The sequence below is a fragment of the Oncorhynchus clarkii genome, chromosome 32, assembly GCF_045791955.1.
Source record: "Oncorhynchus clarkii lewisi isolate Uvic-CL-2024 chromosome 32, UVic_Ocla_1.0, whole genome shotgun sequence".
Taxonomy (NCBI): Eukaryota; Metazoa; Chordata; class Actinopteri; order Salmoniformes; family Salmonidae; genus Oncorhynchus; species Oncorhynchus clarkii.
This window is the reverse complement of record NC_092178.1, coordinates 28,047,345-28,067,562: the sequence shown is the minus strand read 5'-3', so window position 1 is coordinate 28,067,562 and position 20,218 is coordinate 28,047,345. Positions and strand designations below refer to the sequence as shown.

The following is a 20,218-nucleotide window of genomic DNA, read 5'->3' as shown; positions in this document are numbered from 1 at the left end:
AAGAGAGAGAACTTTAACCGTTCTGGAAAATGGTTAAAGACCTGGAGAATAAACCCTCCTGTTCACAGCTGCTCATGTCCCTTAAAGTTGATCTGGTTGTTACTGACAAGAAGCACATGGCTGAGCTCTAAATCACCACTTCATGAAGTCAGGATTCCTATTTGACTCAGCCATGCCTCCTTGCCCGTCCAACATTACCTCATCTCCCACTCATTCTAATGCGACTATCCCAGATGCTTCTCCCCTCTTTCTCCCCTGCCCCGCTACAAAGTTTCTCCCTGCAGGCAGTCACTGAGTCCGAGGTGCTAAATGAGCTCCTGAAACTTGACACCCCAAAAAACAGTGCAGTGTATATAGTCAGAAAATCTGCTGTCTCGGCCACTGAGAAAAAAAATATGCTGTCTCAGCCACTGCCAAGGCTCAATCCTTGACCCCACTCTCTTCAACAACATAGCTCAATCAACAACATAGCTCAGGCAGTAGGAAGCTCTCACATCCATTTATATGCAGATGATACAGTCTTTTACTCATTCTGGGGAGGGGCCAGCTGTGTTAAATGCTCCACAACAAAGCTTTCTTAGTGTTCAACAAGCTCTCTCTACCCTTTACCTTTGTTTTGGAGGTGTTCAGAACAAGGTTGTGGGGTTTGGTAAGAAAAAAAATGCCCCTCTCCCCACAGGTGTGATTACTACCTCTGAGGGTTTAGAGCTTGAGGTTGTCACCTCATACAAGTACTTGGGAGTATGGCTGGACGGTACACTGTCCTTCTCTCAGCACATATCAAAGCTACAGGCTAAAGTTAAATCTAGACTTGGTTTCCTATATTGTAACCGCTCCTCTTTCACCCCAGCTGCCAAACTAACCCTGATTCAGATGACGATCCTACCCATGCTAGATTACGGAGACATCATTTATAGATCGGCAGGTAAGGATGCTCTCGAGCGGCTAGATGTTCATTACCATTCGGCCATCAGATTTGCCACCAATGCTCCTTATAGGACACATCACTGCACTCTATACTCCTCTGTAAACTGGTCATCGCTGTATACCCGAAACAAGACCCACTGGTTGATGCTTATTTATAAAACCTTCTTAGGCCTCACTCCCCCCTATCTGAGATATCTATTGCAGTCCTCATTCAACACCCGTTCTGCCAGTCACATTCTGTTAAAGGTCCCCAAAGCACACACATCCCTGGGTCGCTCGTCGTCTCAGTTCGCTGCAGTTAGCGACTGGAACGAGCTGCAACAAACACTCAAACTGGACAGTTTTATCTCAAGCTCTTCATTCAAAGACTCAACCATGGACACTCTTACTGACAGTTGTGGCTGCTTCGCGCTGTTGTCTGTGCCCAATCTTGTTTGGACCATGTTGTGTTGCTACCATATTGTTGTCATGTTGCTGCCATGCTGTGTTGTCGTCTTAGGTCTCAATGTCGTGTTCTTTTGTCGTGATGTGTGTTTTGTCCAATATTTATATTTTATTATTTTTTGTATTTTTAATCCCAGCAGGAGGCCTTTTGGTAAGCCGTCATTGTAAATAAGAATTTGTTCTTAACCGACTTGCCTAGTTAAATAAAAAGGTTAAATACAAATAAATAGGAAATCTTTCCTGGGTCTTTGTGGTTGAAATGTACCGCTCGACTCAGGGACCTTACAGATAATTGCATGTGTAGGGTACAGAGATGAGTTAGTCAATCATAAATCTGGTTAACCTCTCTGATCTACCGATCCCGGATACGGGTTTGAATTCAACAACATACGGTGTTCGCCACAAATAGTCATATTAAACATTCATGAAAATACAAGTGTCTCACATGCTTCAAAAGCCTAGAATCTTGCTAATCCAACTGCGTTGTCATATTTAAAAAATAATTTATTGCGAAATAATAAGCTGCGTTTATCTGAGCATAGACCCCCATATCAAACTACTTATTCAACCAGCACTTGCGTAACAAAGTCACAGATTGCATTGAAATAAATCGTTTACCTTTGAAGATCTTGCTCTGGTTGCAATCCCAAGGCTCATTGTTACACAATGAATGGTCGTTTGTTCGGTTAAATCCATTTTTTATAGCCTAACACGAAACATTTTGTGAACGCTTATCTCGTTGAATTTCCTGTCATACAATTTTCAAAGTAACGTCCAACGTAAAGAGACTCTCTTTTCCTCGTCTTTTCCCTCTCTTTCCAGTCATGTTTGGTTTACTTGCAATCAACTCTTTGTTTGGAACACAATCAACCCTGATGGGCCATTTTGCGGGCTCTATTGATATGGTAATACCGATTGGAAGACAACACGTGAGGAGCCCATTGCGCAGCAATTATATGACCACTGTCTTGTTGATTGACTCTATTTTAACCCAATGACCACTGATCTTCTTGAAATCTAGCTGGGTAGATAGCCAATGAGCAGATGTAACTGGAAATATCCCATGATTCATTGTTGTAAGACAAACCTATTCACTGGACGCTGGCGTAAAGACCGTTCTTTCGCCATTGCCAATTGAACCGTGAAGGAGTGAATCTAATTACGCACAGACGTTTTTCAGTAATTTGCTACTTCAACTGTTTATTTCGCGAATAAAATGGCAAATAAGTCTAAGAAAGCTACCTCTAAGACTAGATACACGAATGTAGAAATGATTTTGGAAGAGATTGACCGGGAAAGTGAGACAGATTTGGCAGAGATTGAAGAGGACTCCATTAGCTCCCATAGTTTCGATTCTGAAACTGAGGCATATTTTTTGAACGGAGAGGACATCGTTTTGGACTGGTAAGTTGCTCTCATGCTAATGCCGTTGTTTGACTTTAATATAAAATATTATTAGTGATTGTTTTTACATTTTATTTGCAAAAATGGCTAAAGTACACGTTAGCTAGCCATTGTGAGTGAGGGCCTGTTTCTTTGAGAACGCATGGTCTACCCCAAATAGCCTATTTTGAGGCTGGCCCATTTCACTTTGGCAATTGATGTGGAACAGCACTTTATATACATGTTTATTATAGCTGTTTTTACATTTTATTAGCAATATATAGCGATGTAATGAAATGGCTAAAGTGCACGTTAGCTTGTCATTGTGAGTGAGGGCCTGTTTCTTTGAGAACGCATGGTCTACCTAAATAGCCTATTTTGGGGCTGGCCCATTTCACTTTGTCAGTTGATGTGGAACAGCACTTTATATACATGTTTATTATAGCTGTTTTTACATTTTATTAGCAATATATAGCGATGTAATGAAATGGCTAAAGTGCACGTTAGCTTGTCATTGTGAGTGAGTGCCTGTTTCTTTGAGAACGCATGGTCTACCCAAATAGCCTATTTTGGGGCTGGCCCATTTCACTTTGTCAGTTGATGTGGAACAGCACTTTATATACATGTTTATTATAGCTGTTTTTACATTTTATTAGCAATATATAGCGATGTAATGAAATGGCTAAAGTGCACGTTAGCTTGTCATTGTGAGTGAGTGCCTGTTTCTTTGAGAACGCATGGTCTACCCAAATAGCCTATTTTGGGGCTGGCCCATTTCACTTTGTCAGTTGATGTGGAACAGCACTTTATATACATGTTTATTATAGCTGTTTTTACATTTTATTAGCAATATATAGCGATGTAATGAAATGGCTAAAGTGCACGTTAGCTTGTCATTGTGAGTGAGTGCCTGTTTCTTTGAGAACGCATGGTCTACCCAAATAGCCTATTTTGGGGCTGGCCCATTTCACTTTGTCAGTTGATGTGGAACAGCACTTTATATACATGTTTATTATAGCTGTTTTTACATTTTATTAGCAATATATAGCGATGTAATGAAATGGCTAAAGTGCACGTTAGCTTGTCATTGTGAGTGAGTGCCTGTTTCTTTGAGAACGCATGGTCTACCCAAATAGCCTATTTTGGGGCTGGCCCATTTCACTTTGTCAGTTGATGTGGAACAGCACTTTATATACATGTTTATTATAGCTGTTTTTACATTTTATTAGCAATATATAGCGATGTAATGAAATGGCTAAAGTGCACGTTAGCTTGTCATTGTGAGTGAGTGCCTGTTTCTTTGAGAACGCATGGTCTACCCAAATAGCCTATTTTGAGGCAGGCCCACATCAATTGCCAAAGTGATATGGAACAGCACTTTATGTTCCCTGTCCTCAATATGCATGTTTATTATAGCTGTTGATACAGGGCTACTCCCTGTACTCTATGTATGTTTATTATAGCTGTTGATACAGGGCTCATATGTGAAACTATTCTAACTGAACATTTTCTTTCACAGTGGCACTGACTCCGACTGGGAGCCCCCAGTGCCAAGGTGTCCATCCCCCTCTGAAGCTGGTTCATCCAGCTGTACCCCTGCTGTCTCTGGCTCCACACCTCCCGGGCCATCTAGAGGTGTGAAGAGGAAGAGGGGAAGTGTGCCACCCACTAACAGAGGGACAGAAGGGCGTTGGCACACCATCCTAGAAGATGATGTGGAGCCACCACAACCAACTTTCAGGCCGAAAAGGAAGCCAGGACCTCAGGTGAACCCGACCTCCACTTACACCCCCCTTCAGCTTTTTCAACTGTTTTTTACACCATCTGTTGTAGGTTCGCTCGTGTCCAACACAAATAAGAATGGGAAGAAGAAACAAGCAGGCAAAAAGGTAGCATGGAAGCCCATATCCATGTCAGATCTTTTCTGCTACCTTTCACTTGTTATCTACATGGGGCTGGTGAAGCTGAAAAGCCTGAAGGACTACTGGAAAACGTCATCTCTGTACCAACTGCCTTTCCCCATGACTGTTATGTCCTGCAAAAGGTTTCTGATTATTTCACAGGCGCTTCACATCAGTGACCCAAAGGTTGATGAAGAGAATGAGAAGAAGAGAGGCACAGCAGCGTTTGATAGACTGTGCAAGATCAAACCGCTCTACCACAGCATTGTTGAGGCCTGCAAGACATACTTTCAGCCTGCCCAGAACGTGTCAATCGATGAGAGGATGGTAGCCTCAAAGGCAAGAATTGGCCTCAAACAATACATGAGAAACAAACCAACCAAGTGGGGTTACAAGCTGTTTGTTTTGGCTGATTCTGTATGTGCCTACACGTGCAATTTCTTTGTCTACGAGGGGAAGAACAGTTTTGCTACCGGTAAGGGACTCAGCTATGACTCTGTAATGGAGTTATTGGATTTTCAACTGCTAGGGAAGGGCTACAAACTGTTTGTGGATAACTTCTACACAAGCCCTACCCTGTTTGCAGACCTAAGGAAGCTGGATGTATGGGCTTGTGGCACCATTCGTACCAACAGGGTGGGCTTTCCGAAGACTAAGGTGAACGACATGCCTAAGCGGGCTGAGCGGGGGAGCATGCGATGGATCCGCGAAGATGGCCTGCTTTTTGTAAAGTGGATGGATACCAGAGAGGTGGTGATGTGCTCCACAATCCACAAGTCCTTCAGTGGGGATCATGTTGTCAGGCGTGTGAAGGATGGTGCCGGGGCATGGAAAACCAAAAATGTCCCCATTCCAACTGCAGTGAAGGACTACAACAAGAGCATGGGAGGAGTCGACCTTTCGGACGCGCTAATCGGCTACTACAACGTTCTCCACAAGACAATGAAATGGTACAAGACCTTCTTCTATCATTTCATCGACATCGCCGTGGTGAATGCATTCATCCTACACAAGGAAATGGCGACGAGCTGTGGAAAGCCCTTCCTCTCACAGAAAGCCTTCAGAGAGCAGCTCATCAAGGAGCTTGCTGGCTACAGCACCACTGCACCAAGCCCTGTCCCTTCTGCTCCTGCCACAGGTGTTCATCTGCCCAAATATATTTGTGCAGGCATGGATGTGCCTAAGGGCCAAAAGGGCACAGCATGGAGGCGTTGCTGTGTTGTCTGCAAGATGAAGTCTCCCATCACATGCAGCACATGCTCAGTGACCCTCTGCTTTACATCGGAGCGAGACTGCTATGGCATCTGGCATCAGCAGCAGAACATTGTCTAGAGTTTTGGCAATGTTGGTGGGGTTATATGGCAAAGTGGTTCTGCGGTCTAGCTGAGAACACCAGTCTGCAGTCTAGCTGAGCTATATCTTATCTGGAGTATTTTTTCCTGTCTTATCCGGTGTCTTGTGTGAATTTAAGTCTGCTCTCTTTCTCTCCTTTCTCTCAGTGGACTTGAACCCCTGGGACCATGCTTCAGGACTACCTGACATGATGACTCCTTGCTGTCCCCCAGTCCACCTGGCCTTGCCGCTGTTCCAGTTTCAACTGTTGTGCCTGCGGCTATGGAGCCCTAAACTGTACATATTTTTCTCTTGGGGTGCTGTCCTGTTGCACACTCTACAAACACTGATCTCCACCCGGCACAGCCAGAAGAGGACTGGCCACCCCTCATTGCCTTGTTTCTTCCTAGGTTTTTGCCTTTCTAGGTTGTTTTTCCTGTTTTTCCTATTTGTTAGAGGACTGAGGATGTGTAAAAGTGTGTAAATAGTTACCCATGTTACTTTGTAAATGTATATATATATATATTTTTTTTCATAACATTTTTTTCAAAAAAAAATGTTTACAAAAAAATTTCAAATTTTTTTTTGAAATTTTTTTTTTTTGAATTTTTTTTTTTTTTCATAAATTTTTGAAATTTCATAATTTTTTTTAATTTTTGTAGGGGGGTGTGTTAGAATACCATTTTGGTATTTTGTATATAGTTATTGGTTTCAAAATGTGTACTTCACCAATTTGGCCACTTGGGTACATTTGGTCTACTTGTGTGGGACACCTGGGTGACTTCATAATAAATGTTATGTAGCACACTCATTTTGGAAGTTATCATTCTGAAATTTTGCACAAGTACTGTTGCCCTCTTAATTTTTTCAAGAAAATTGTCCCCATCATCTTATCTGAATTTTTGTTTTATCTTGTTCATTTGAAAGATGATGATACAAAAATAAATAGAAAAAACGCATGTTTTTTTCCATAGTTTTATCTAAACCAGATCTAGTGTGTGTTATTCTCCTACATTCAATTCACATTTACACAAACTTCAGAGTGTTTTCTTTCAAATGGTACCAAGAATATGCATATACTTGGTTCTGTGCCTGAGCTACAGGCTGTTAGATTTGGGTATGTCTTCAGGCGGAAATTGCACAAAGTAGGGGGGTAGTTCTAAGAGGTTAAACACTATTATTACACACAGAGTAAGTCCATGCAACTTATGTTTACTCCTGAAATTATTTAGACTACCATAACAAAAAGGGGTTGAATACCTAGACTCAATACATTTTTGCGTTACATTTTTTATTAATTTGTAACAAATTTTAAAAACATAACTTCACTTTGACATTATGGGGTATTGTGTGTAGACCAATGACAGAAAAAATATATATTGAATACATTTTAAAATTCAGGCTGTAACACAACATAATGTGGAAAAATTCAAGGGGTGTGAACACTTTTTGAAGACCCTGTATTCAGACAAATAGGTTCCATTTCGGAGTGTGGGTCATATGGACATGACGTTGTGCTTTCATAGATGCTGATTTTGGTGTGCATATGCCAACCATGGAACCCTTTCACTTTAAGTGAGCCATACACATGCATGCCGACATGCAGTACTGTGGCGTATACATTAGGCAGCATACAGATGAACTAATTATGATTTTCACTGACACCGGATTCTCATTGACCTACGTTACAGTAACGTAACTGCATAACATTGACTAGTGACACTGCTATTCGAGGTACTCTGCCTCTTCACGGAGGAATTGGAGAGGCAAGGGTAGAACAAAGGGCATTGAGTCAGAACCCATCCCAAGTCATTGGTTTAGCATGAAAACAAGTCTACTCTAATGAATAGAGTTTCGTTCATTGAGAATGTGTGGTTACCCCCACGATTACCAAACTGCGTTGAACCTCTGTAGCCTACTAAATCCACCATATGTATTTCTGGATGTGGCTGCGCGTTTCTCAGACCCAACACCCAAACTTTGTCACTGTTTGCATAAATTAGTGTCCTGTTCCTTTAAACAGCAGAGTTACAATTCTGTTAACTTTTATTTTTGTATTACCCAGAGTACTCAGCGCAGTCAAAATGCGAGCGAGCCAGTCTAAGCCGGTTTGTAACCTCAGGGTATGGAATTATCTCTTAATATGTAGCCGTTAGTGGTCAGGACGTCACACGAAGACAGGGAGAGAGAAAGAGTCAGAGTGAGGTTGGGAGGGAGAGAGGAGTGGGGAGGGGGGGCAATGAAGCCCCTGTGCTTTCAGGGCAGAAAGAGGAAAAGCTACTTCTTGCAAGACGCTGATTCTAAACCTGGCATCTTGACAAAAAGGGATCATTGCGGAACTTCAGACCACAGGGTGGGGCATACGTTGTTTAAACAAAAAAAAAATTCAATAGGAAAAAATGCTGGAACATAGGCCATCTGGAGAGACGGAGGTAGCAGTGAGATTTATAAAATGGGGCAGTGAGGGTATCGATGTCTTCAGTGAAGACATCAACACATGCCTATAGACGCACACAAAAGGCACAAGAAACACATCACACCAAACAGACATACAGGCAGGTTTTCTACATTAAACCCTGTGAACCCTGACCCCTTGAATCACATAACTGATACTCTTATGCCGGATGCACACTACACAACTTTCAAAATCCTAACGTCGTTGAGCCTCTCACATTAAGTGACCGTATTTCCTGTATGTTTTTGTCTTGCCAACATAGTGGTGCGCACGCTCAACGATCTGGCACAGACGGGGTGTCACACACTACAAGACTCTTCACTTGGTCATGAGGATTCTCCATACCACCATGCTGTCTTGCGAAAAAAACAATGATGTGATTAGATTGATTAGACGCTTTGGTTAAAGGCAAGTATAAACACATACTAATAGTCATGGCTCCTGCTCGAGAGTCTACAAATTCTGGGTGACGCGAAACAACCTCTCACAGGCTTCTTTGACGAGTTCTCATTGGCTATTGCTGATCGCCATTCTCAAAAAACTTGTCATTGCACATCTTACACTACAAGAGCATTGCAGATTTTGTTCCGATAAAATCAAACATGTTTGAAAATATTGGGATCTCTGGGACTGCTCAAAGACAGGATCGCTCACATTAAATGAGTGTCGGTGACGGGCCACGCACCCCGAGTAGGGAACTGGACAGACAGTGACATTCAATAATGCCTTGCACTCTCTTGCCTGCATCTAGCTGATATAGGGTGTAATCATTAGTTGCAAACGAGAGTTTCTATTGGACAAATTCAGGTATATTTATCCCCGTTTTGTGCGGTTGACTTCCATTTAAGAAACGTTTTCAACAGAATTAGTGGAAAGAATACACCCCTGATCACACAGTTCACTTTCATAGCAGCCACATTGTATTCCGTCTCACATCTCTCCTCTCAAATTTCCCTTCGCTTGAGTACTTCAATGCACAACAAATCAGCTGTATTTGACCAGACGAAAATACCTTTCCAAGCCAAACCGCAACACACAGCCTACATCGTTTCCACCATATTAGCTAAAGTAACGTAATAGAACTAACGCGTTAGTAAACCCTTTACAATCCTGCAGTAAAGTTAGTGTACAGTAAGCCGTTACAACAGCGGCCCCGGTGGCAATTCTTTAGTAATACCAAAAGCTTACCTCGACTTGGAAGAGTTCCAGTATTGTGTTGGAAAGTTATAGCGAGCTAGCTAACATTGCATCCCTCTGTTTGAATAGGGTGTTTCAGCTGCATTTGCTAGCTAAGTGAGTAAAACTGAGTGTCAAACAAAAGAAAAAAAATCTCTAGCTTCTTTATTTTGGAAGAAAATAATTTGTTCAAAACTGTTCACCTAGTCTTTCTCCGAGTCAACTACCTCACCACAATTTATACCGTGCAGTGCTAGCTAGCTGTATCTATGCTTTCAGTACTAGATTAATTCTCTGATCCTTTGATTGGGAGGACAACATGTCAGTTCATGCTGCAAGAGCTCTAATAGGCTGAAGGACGTCCTCTGGAAGTTGTCAAAATTACTGTGCAAGTCTATGGATGGGGATGAGACCCATATTCCTCCTAGGTTTTGTGTTGAAGTCAATGTACTTAGAGGAGGGAAGCTTGCAGTCCTCCGGTTACACCATGGTGCTACCCTAGAGTGCTGTTGAGGCTACTGTACACCTTCATTGCAAATTATGTGTTTTAATCAATTATTTGTTGACATGTAATTATATTTAGTATAGTTATCTAAAAATGTTAACTTTAAATGTTTTACCATTTAAATGTGTATTAAATTCACTGAGGAGGCTGTTCCTCCCCTTCCTCCTCTGATCCTTCACTGGTATACACTCACACACAAAAGGACAACACAAGATTCCACTATACAGGGCCAGGTGAAAATAGGTTACAGGAAGAGGGAAGGGAGCTACAAAGACGGAACGTCTGAAAACATCTTGCTCGTTTCCGATGCCTTCTGTGGGCTGACACCACAAACAGAAAATATTTGAGGTCTGGCCACCACCACACAAAGGTGCCCTACCGCAGAAGGCAAACTGTAGTTCTCATCATGGTCAGCTGATGCTTCCACAAAGGACAATGATGAGGAAATATCTCAAGGGGCAGAATAGCAATCTGTTCCAGTGCATAAACATGCTCATATGAGAGGGAGAGGGCTGTGGTTAAAGACAACGAGGACATAGCCCTGTATTATCATTAGCATTAGTGAGTAGCACAGGTGAAGGACATATAGTCACATGAAGACAGTGTTTCCAGACCTGGTCCTCAGGGACCCCCAAACATTGCACATATTTGTTCCATTCCACCACTCATCAGCACACCCGATTCAATGAAACAACGGCTGAATTGACTAGTTGAATCAGATGGGCTAGTGCTGGAATCAAACACATATAGTGCATTTGGAAAGTATTCAGACTCCTTGACTTCCATATTTTGTTAAGTTACAGCCTTATTCTAAAATTGATTCAATTGTTTTTTCCCCCTCAGTCTACACACAACAACCCATATTGACAAAGCAAAAACAGGTTTATGCTAGTTTATAAAGAATACAAAAAACTGAAATATTACACTTACATAAGTATTCAGACCCTTTACTCAGTGCTTTGCTGAAGCACCTTTGACAGCGATTACAGCCTGGAGTCTTCTTGGGTGTGACACTACAAGCTTGGAACACCTGTATTTGGGGAGTTTCTCCCATTCTCTGCAGATCCTCTCAAGCTCTGTCAGGTTGAATGGGGAGTGTCGCTGCAAAGCTATTTTCAGTCTCTCCAGAGATGTTTGATCAGGTTCAAGTCCGGGCTCTGGCTGGGCCACTCAAGGACATTGAGACTTGTCCCGAAGCCACTCCTGAGTTGTCTTGGCTGTGTGCTTAGTGTCGTTGTCCTGTTGGAAGGTGAATCTTCTCCAGAGCGCTCAAGACCTCAAACTGGGGCACAGGTTTTCATCAAGGATCGCTCTGTACTTTGCTCTGTTCATCTTTGCCTCGATCCTGACAAGTGTCCCAGTCCCTGCCGCTGAAAAACATTCCCACAGCATGCTGCTGCTGCCACCACCATGCTTCACCATAGGGATGGTGCCAGGTTTCCTACAGACGTGACGCTTGGCATTCAGGCCAAAGACTTTAATCTTGGTTTCATCAGACCTGAGAATCTCGTTTCTCATGGTCTGACAGTCCTTTAGTTGCCTTTAGGAAACTCCAAGTGGGCTTTGATGTCACTTCTCAGTAAAAGGCACTTCTGTCTGGCCACTCAAATCATATTTTATTGGTCACATACATGCGTTTAGCAGATGTTATTGCTGGTGTAGTGGTGGAGTGCTGCAGAGATGGGAGAACCTTCCAGAAGGATAACCATCTCCACAGAGGACCGCTAGAGCTCTGTCAGAGTGACCATCCGGTTCTTGGTCACCTCCCTGACCCTTCTCCCCCGATTGCTCAGTTTGGCCGGGCAGCCAGCACTATGAAGAGTCTTGGTGGTTCCAATCTTCTTCCATTTAAGAATGATGGAGGCCACTGTGTTCTTGGGGACCTTAAATGCTGCAGACATTTTTGGGTACCCTTCCCCAGATCTGTGTCGACACAATCCTGTCTTGGAGCTCTACGGACAATTCCTTCGACCACATGGCTTGGTTTTTGCATGCACTGTCAACTGTGGGACCTTAAATTAGACAGGTGTGTGCCTTTCCAATCAATTGAATTTACCACAGGTGGACACCAATCGAACAGGATGCACCGGAGCTCAATTTCGAGTCTCATAGCAAAGGGTCTGAATATTAATCTAAATAAGGTATTTCTGCTTTTAATAAATTTGCAAAAATCACTTTGTCATTATGGGGTATTGTGTGTAGATTGATGAGGATTTTGTTTAAATTTTAGAAATATGTCTAACATAAAAAAACTGTAGAAAAAGTCAAGGGATCTGAATACTTTATGAATGCACTGTATATTGAGAAACGCTGTCCTGAAGGAGAATCTGAGATGGACGCCATAGAGTCTCCTTCACCTACTGGCCTTAGTTCTCTTTACACTAGGACACAGAGAGCAAAGAAATGAAAACTACAGTATAAGTTTACTGGACTGGTGTTCACTGTTAACAATTCTGTTACTACTACTTTACTTTCCTGGCTGACTCATAACAGCACAGACATCCCTACAAATCAGTGAAGGGGACAGTGTTTGGATGACAGGGAATGATACACATGACAACCAGGACACGTCCTGACTGTCAACATTGGAAAAGTTCAACATTGGGGGAAAAAAGGTCAAAAGAGCAGGAAAAGGCCAAAGCCGTGGCAGGATACGCGTTCCACAAAAGGTCACAGCGTCAAAGTGGTATGTGTGTGAAAGGTATATTTTGGTGGACAAAAAAAACATTGTAGAAAGTGACAATTAAATTCACTTCATTTAACAAGACGTGGCACACCATAACATTGAAATTATTTTTGTAGGGCATAACTACGTCTAAGTCATTTTCAAATTACTTTTTTTTTTTTTGTTGAAAGATGTGAAACGTACACAGTGCAACAAAAGGAGAGCTACAGTAGTGTAGCACACCAGCCACATAATCTACCGCAAGAAAATGTGTGATTCTACTGCCTGCCGGATCTGGGAAGTGTTAAAAGAAGGGAAACACCTTCTCATTGACAGGGGGGAAGAGTTACTTATGTCAATATATAGTGTCACTTCAGACTCTTGAGACCAATATAGAAATTCCTACATACAAAACCTGCCTACACATCACCCCCTCTCTTCATCAACCCAAGTCTGAGGGGGTACTGTTGCATAATTGTCTCCTCATCTACATGGAGATGCTACAAGTCTATAAAGCAGTATTTTACACATGGTCATGTAAAAAGTAAAAATGTAATGTAACCTTGTTGTTATCCCTCCATGTTCCTCCCACTGTCAATCCATCTTAATTTGAGTGTCATGCAAATGATAACCGGAACGCGCATAGACACCACTTCTTCTTCAGTCCATCAGCCTTTCATTTTCCCAGCTCATCCCCTTCATGCACACCTCCCAGCCTACCTTTGCAGTGAATTCATTTTCATTTTAAGCTCTTAACAAACAAAAAACACAATTACTCAAAAGGGAATACCCAGAAATGGAGATGTTGTGAAAGCCTACTGGGAGGCAAAACTACTCATCCAGAACAACGGTGCCAATTAGCCACCATGGTGCCATACGCATTTAACCTTTATGGTCACTGACACAATGGCAGAGGTTCAACACAAGAGAACACAGTGGCATTAGGACCCCTGTGGACCTAAAATGTTCTTATGAAAGGAGTCATTCAAAAAGGTCTCACTTTGTCTGATCGAACCAATTATAGGCTACTCTGTTCACACTATTGAGCTGAACGGTACTGGGCTGAACGGTACTGGGCTGAACGGGTTACACATCCATCATCTTTGCTGGAACTATGCTGGAAAGGACAATGTGAAAACAAAAGACATATTCCAGCACAGCAAGGTTTGGGTATTTTACCAGATAAGATGACTAAGAAAAAATGATTATTAGTTACATGGGGAGAGGAGGGGGGGATGAATGAGCCAATTGGAAGTTGGGGATAATTAGGTGACGATAATGGTATGAATTTAGCCAGGACGCCAGGGTTAACACCCCTACTCTTACTAGAAGTGACATGGAATCTTTAGTGACCACAGAGAGTTAAGACACCCATTTAATGTCCCATCCGAAAGACCGCACCCTACACAGGGTAATGTCCCCAATAACTGCCCTGGGGCATTGGGAGATAATTTTTTTGGACCAGAGGAAAGACTGCCTCCTACTGGCCCTACAACACCACTTCCAGCAGCATCTGGTGTCCCATTCAGGGGCCGACCAGCACCAATCCTGCTTACTTTTGGAGGCAAGCCATCAGTGAGATGCAGGGTGGTATGCAGTTGTCTGAAAGGGTACGAGTCATCTGGGACCTGGTGTGATGCTTGGCGACCACGTGTTCCACATGAGTTCCACAGCTGCGTTTTGCTTATCGAGCAAAAACGTTGGGGAGGTCTGCTAATTAAGCGTCGCAGGGAGCCATTCATCTGGGCTGATTGTTTCTGCACAGGGTTTAATCAGCCTCGCGTGAAGCCCACTGAACAACACAGCCACCCCCATTCAGGTGTTAACAAGGCCGTGACGCCAAACATACACACTTAACATGCAAAACGGAGCATTCTTGAGACCCATTCGCAAACCAATTACATCCCATGCTGCTATTGAATTAAATTGATACTCTTCTTCTGGGTTTGCTGGCTAAGGCCCCGTTAAAAGAAGGGGCATTCCAAGGTGAGTAGTAAAGGTACCTTTTTCTTTGACTGACAACAAATAGGCCAATGCAATACCTGTGTAATATCTGTGGGAAAGTCTAGCCAATTACTTTCCCATCTCACTTCCATATTCAAACAATGGTTTTCGGTAAACCAATGGCTATGTGTGAGTATGTATAGCCTGCAGCTGTTGGGGATTTCATATAACCTACACATTTTTGGTTCACGACTTGCACTGAACAGAAAGCACATTACAAGCAAGGTTATCCCACAATGCATGCCTCGGCACTCCTCTTTGGGAATGCCCTGGCTCTCACTAAAGCTGAAGTATTTTTCATTGATACTCACCAACTTGAACAGGGACTGGTTTCAATTATAATTATTTCAAGGAACAGCATAGGTTAAAGGTTAAACCATAAACTATATATGCAAATAAGGGGACATCACTTGCTGTGCTGACCTTTCATGACCTGTGGACAGCGAGAAAATTGCTAAAACCAACACGGCATTACAGTGATTTTCTCAATACTAAGTTACCGTACAGGTTGCAATGTGCACAATCGCATTGTGAATCAACTGCAATATTGTTTGAAAAACATTGTTACTGGACATGTCAGAAGAAAAATAGTAAGCCTGTGAGGACACATTTTTCTGCACTCTCCTTTCGTTTTACACACGTTGCTATGCAAGATGGTTCCCTTGTTTATTGCTACACTTCACATACATTCATTAACATTGCACATATCAATCAATAATCTACTGTCGACAAGGCTTCTCCCCCTCAAAGGATTTTCACTTGGGCGGATTCTTAAATAAACTTCATTTTCCTGATTAAGATGTAATTATACAGATTTCTCTCCCCTCAAACGGAGAGCGTTTATATCTTAATTTCAAGTAAGTATGGACCCCTTAATGAGCATAGATTTTAAATGGGGTCCCTCTTCCACGACTGAAAACACAAGGACGGCGTTTCATTGGACAAAGCAGCTTTCAGAAGATATCACAGGCTGTGTACTGGGTATGACAATCCTTTTGCACTGCAAATGTATTTGAGCTTAAATAACATAGGCCTACTTGAATGCTGGACAATAACATAGCAAAGCTAGTGGTACCAAAGCCGACTGACAACTGCAAATTTGACCTCCTTTAAATAAAAAATTACAGCTCCCGTCCTAATTTACCCTACCTCCTCATAAAATCATCTCTGATAAAAACTTAAGTGGAAAAGCCGCTGAACCATAGCTTCTCCAGACCAATAAGTGGCACACTCTCTGTTGATATTTTGCAGAGAGCTTCCTGTACACTGTCGTAGGAAAGTCTGAGGTAATGGTGTTGTCATGACTCTGCTTTTGTATAGAATCAAATCACATTTTATGTCACCTGTGCTGAATACAACAGGTAGACCTTAACGTGAAATGCTTACTTGCAAACCCTTACCCAACAATGCAGATTGTTTTTTAAAGTAAGAAAATATTTGCTAAAAAAATAAATACATTAAATTAAATAAAAATAAGAAAAGTAACAAAATAACTAACGAGGTTATATACAATGGGGTACTGGTACCAAGTCAATGTGCAGGGGTACAGGAACCAACAGCTGGTGAATAGCTGGTGTCAAGGCACACAGGCTTTATCTGTGAGAGTTCCAGTCTCCTGCCAAACCCAGGGCCATTGAGTCAATCGGGACATGCCAACTCAGTGGTAGGGTCATCACACACACACCAAAAGCGAGGGTCTCTTGAAATAAGCACTGAGTGTCTGAGTCAAATGGGTGAGTGCAATCAACATTGTACTTTTTTATGAGAAAAATACCTTCCCTATAAAAAGGTAATGAGATCAATATTAGGATAGTCAATATGCGAGGGACTCCACCACAACATGCTCCTTTCATCAGGGGTCATTGTGGCTGGATCCTAAGTACATCAGTGGAGGGCACCTGGTCTATTGTTACCCAACCGCAGGTGCACTTGTCGCTTATTTAGAGCCTGTCACTTTGTTGTGTTTGAACAAAGGGGGTGTTTAAAGGGCAGCCTGTTTATTTTCTAACCTTTTTTCTTTTGACCAAGGTCAATGATCCTGAAGCACAGCCAAGGCCACTTACATTGAGTTCTGTTGTGATATTTCCCTCCAAAAATGATAAAGCCTACATAAACTGTCCAGTTTGTCTGATATAGGCCTACAATCTTCTTATAAGCCATGTTTGTTTGGAACATATTTGTTCCCAGGAGAGGAAGCAGTTGCTTATCCTTAAATGAGATGCAGAGGCTGATAGTTTTAACGGATTATAAAAATGGCATCTGTAGGTTCTATTGAGCCAAGGGACTGGCTTAGCCATGATTTGTGATAGATCTGAAATACTGCATTCATGATACACATCTACAGAAACCAAACCGTGTAACGTTTAACAAGGCATTAGCTCGACCTTTCTTTGTGGAACTGAATCTGTACCATGGGAATTTGTAAGAGTTGAATCTTGGCACAACGTCACATCAAAAATGCAGGAGGACGAGTGACGGAGGCCTGATGGGCATTGCTACACCAGGCAGTCAGTTGTGATAAGGCACCGTGGAAATTAAAAGTGTGCACACTGTGAAATCCCTTCATGGGCAGCTCCAGTCTGCTGGAGCACATCAATTGTGTTAAAGAACTGCAAATAAATAAAACAAATAAATAACATTGTATGTCACATACTACCTAAACTGAGCAAACACTCCTTGATTATGAACTATCGATGCTCTATATCAGGGACAGCATTCACAAATATGCTAAAGCCACCCCCCAAAAATTACAAGACATTTGTAATGGATTCCTCTTCTACCCCATGTAGTTGAGTGTGATCAGGGCCATAGGTCTCTCCATACAAATACAGTGTGGGAAGGAGCAGATGGATAGTAGAGTGATACACATTGGGAGGCCATGGCGATGGCTGTTCCATCATTGACAAAGCAGTGCCGTAACCGTCCATTCATACTGCTCGACAGTGTTCAACACCAGGGACTACCATTCATAGACTGCAGACTTTCATTCATAGAGAAAGGGAGAGAGAAAGGTAGACAGAAGTGAGCACTGGATTTTCCAGGGCTCAGAAAGTACTGTACTTCTATATTTTTTTCTGGTAGAATTGAGTGTCTGGTGGGTGACAAAGCACAGGTGAAATACATCTCAAAAATGTATTGTAGGCTTATAAAGACAAAGGGAAAAGTAAATAAACAAATAAAATCTTCAGACAACAAGACCCGCGATGCAGGATCCATGTTTAGATGTGTTTATCCTTCATTCTTGCATATCTTGGATTGGTAAAGATACAGCTGGTTATGCATCTCTTTTCCATATATGACTGAAAGGAAATACTTCCTCTTGGCTGAAGTTTTAACTCAAAAATAACTTGACATTGCACCTGAATACCCCGGTGTAATTCTGAAGTTGAGACCTCAAAATAGAGCAGACACAGGGTATATTTGAAACGTTTAGGAATGGGTCCTCCTGCGTTCAGAATGGGCCCACCTGTGTTCCAACTAACAGCAGTCTTCATCAATTCCGCTGAGACTTTTCCTTACATTGTTCCGTAAACTGTGGCATATAATTAGACCTATATAGACACTTAGAGCTCCCACGGTCAGATTAATTCTTAGAAAGTAATTCAATGAGTGAAGAGTAGAATAATTGAAATTTAATTCAATCTCAGTCTTTTGGCAATCTGTTAACCATCGATAGGCTAATATAATGGGTTAGGACTATTCTCATTGGGAACAAATGTATATTGCAATTTAGTCTCTTCCAACAGCTGCCTGGCAAGTGAGTCTACATATGGGCCACGAAATGTTGCCAAAGCCGCATGAGTATCAGACAGTTCAGCTTGTCCCGGTTCAGTAGCCTTGGCTCTACCCAAACCACCTATATAAATAAATTAGGCACTCTCTCACTATTGACTTTTCTGCTGCACCGAAAATAATAGCCAGCACATATTAGCTAATTTGCGTTTCTTTCCTAACGTCATCTAGGCATCTACTGCCGTTTATCAGTGGCTGCCCGTTGGTTACAAACAATACATACATTCGCGTGAATTAAATTTCAAGTCTTACATGTCAAGCGTCAGGCAGCCATTTGCGTGCATATGGAACCAGTTGAGAGCACGTCCTCACTTACATACATGGCTGATGCATTTTCGGATTTTTTCCCCCTAATTGTACAGCCATCAACTACAATGCACACTAGCTTTGGCTACTCACTGCGCTCTCCACACAGCTCTGTGAAAGTACCGCTTGGTCTTGTGTCTACAAGTACCACTACATTGGTAGTACACATGGATAATCTTAATACAAGGGGTTTTAAAGCGAAAAATGTGGGTATATTTGGAGGATTTTACCGTGTGCACATGCACTGCTTGTGTAGCCTGCCGGGCACACACAGCGCATTCTCCACCAATATGAGTTAACCCCTAGAGACTCGAGATGAAACAATGAAACGGATTTGAGACATTCACTACAATGTTGCTATTACCCGCATCTTTGACATTTCTCTAAAAACGTTCGTTTCTTTAACATGCGTTCTTTATGACAATGCGCGACATCTATAAAAAAATGCCTATCAAATTATCCCAGACCTTGATTAGTCACTTTCAACCGTTGGTTGTTGATGGCTTGCAAATAAACTTGCATCAATATACGAACCATGCTATGGTATTGTTTGTCTTTGCGCCACATTTAACCCCGAGTCACCCCTATAACATTGGATGTGATTATTACTACCCCAAGTAGAGTTCACTCTACCACCCGTAAGAATCCAAATCCTGCCGCCGCAATTTCAAAAATGATATTCCATTTTAGCTAGGCCTCATCCATATCCTCGGACTCACCTGACTCGCCTTTACCCCTCAGGTTCCACAAGCTCAGGGTTCTCTTTCCGATCCTGAAGCGCTGCAGTAGCTCCTCACGACCAGGCACCGGCAGGCAACACAAAAGCTCTGATTGGGCCTCAACGAGCGCTCATCCCCTTGGTCTCAGCCCAGACAGGCGGGTTATTGGTCGGCGGCTGTGTCGGAGGCGCGCCCCTATTATTATAAGGTGTGTGTTTTTGTCTATGTCTAGAGGGGAGGGGACAAAAAGCACTGAAATGATGGGAACTAAATGGCTTGTTATGGGCGCCGTGTCCGCAGTACAAGGCAAGAGTACTACATTGACAGATAAAGAGTGGACAACAGTATTAAGTCCCTCTTCATTCAGCGATGGCCATCGACTGAATCTCCGAGGAACAATGCCCTTTCTACGACTCATCTTGAACCTAGTATTTTCGTGACTTGTAGAATCGCTTTTCTACCAAGAAGAACACCCGATTAAACGCTTGATAGTCTGCCTATACGGCAGTAAATCATATGCGTAAAAGCGGAAATTAAATAAATCAATTTGGTATTATATAATTTATCTTTTTCAAATTGTAACTTGTTTAACACAATTTAGGAATTGTC

At 42.3% G+C, this 20,218-nt stretch overlaps 2 protein-coding genes across 4 annotated transcripts in view; one reads left to right on the top strand and one right to left on the bottom strand.

Annotated features, from left to right (window-relative positions):
- LOC139391857 (transcriptional repressor p66-beta-like) overlaps positions 1-19,710 on the bottom strand; it is a 45,043-nt gene extending 25,333 nt beyond the window's left edge. The window contains exon 1 of one of the 3 annotated variants that reach the window (XM_071139455.1): positions 19,610-19,710. The gene's annotated coding sequence lies outside the window, so the exon portion shown is untranslated. The remainder of the gene's footprint in view (positions 1-19,609) is intronic. The other 2 variants (XM_071139453.1, XM_071139454.1) reach the window with 2 other exon arrangements.
- On the top strand, positions 2,642-5,987 carry LOC139391924 (piggyBac transposable element-derived protein 4-like). The gene is made up of 2 exons (XM_071139534.1): positions 2,642-2,775; positions 4,343-5,987. The coding sequence occupies exons 1-2, from the start codon at positions 2,642-2,644 to the stop codon at positions 5,985-5,987; spliced, it is 1,779 nt and encodes a 592-aa protein (XP_070995635.1).
- Positions 19,711-20,218: the final 508 nt, after the last annotated feature.

What these genes read in the sequence shown, in the direction of transcription:
- LOC139391924 (XM_071139534.1), top strand. Translation starts at nt 2,642, where the DNA reads ATGATTTTGGAAGAGATTGACCGGGAAAGTGAGACAGATTTGGCAGAG. An exon ending in GAGGACATCGTTTTGGACTG is followed by an intron (nt 2,776 to 4,342) that starts GTAAGTTGCTCT and finishes TGGTTCATCCAG; the next exon opens with CTGTACCCCTGCTGTCTCTG.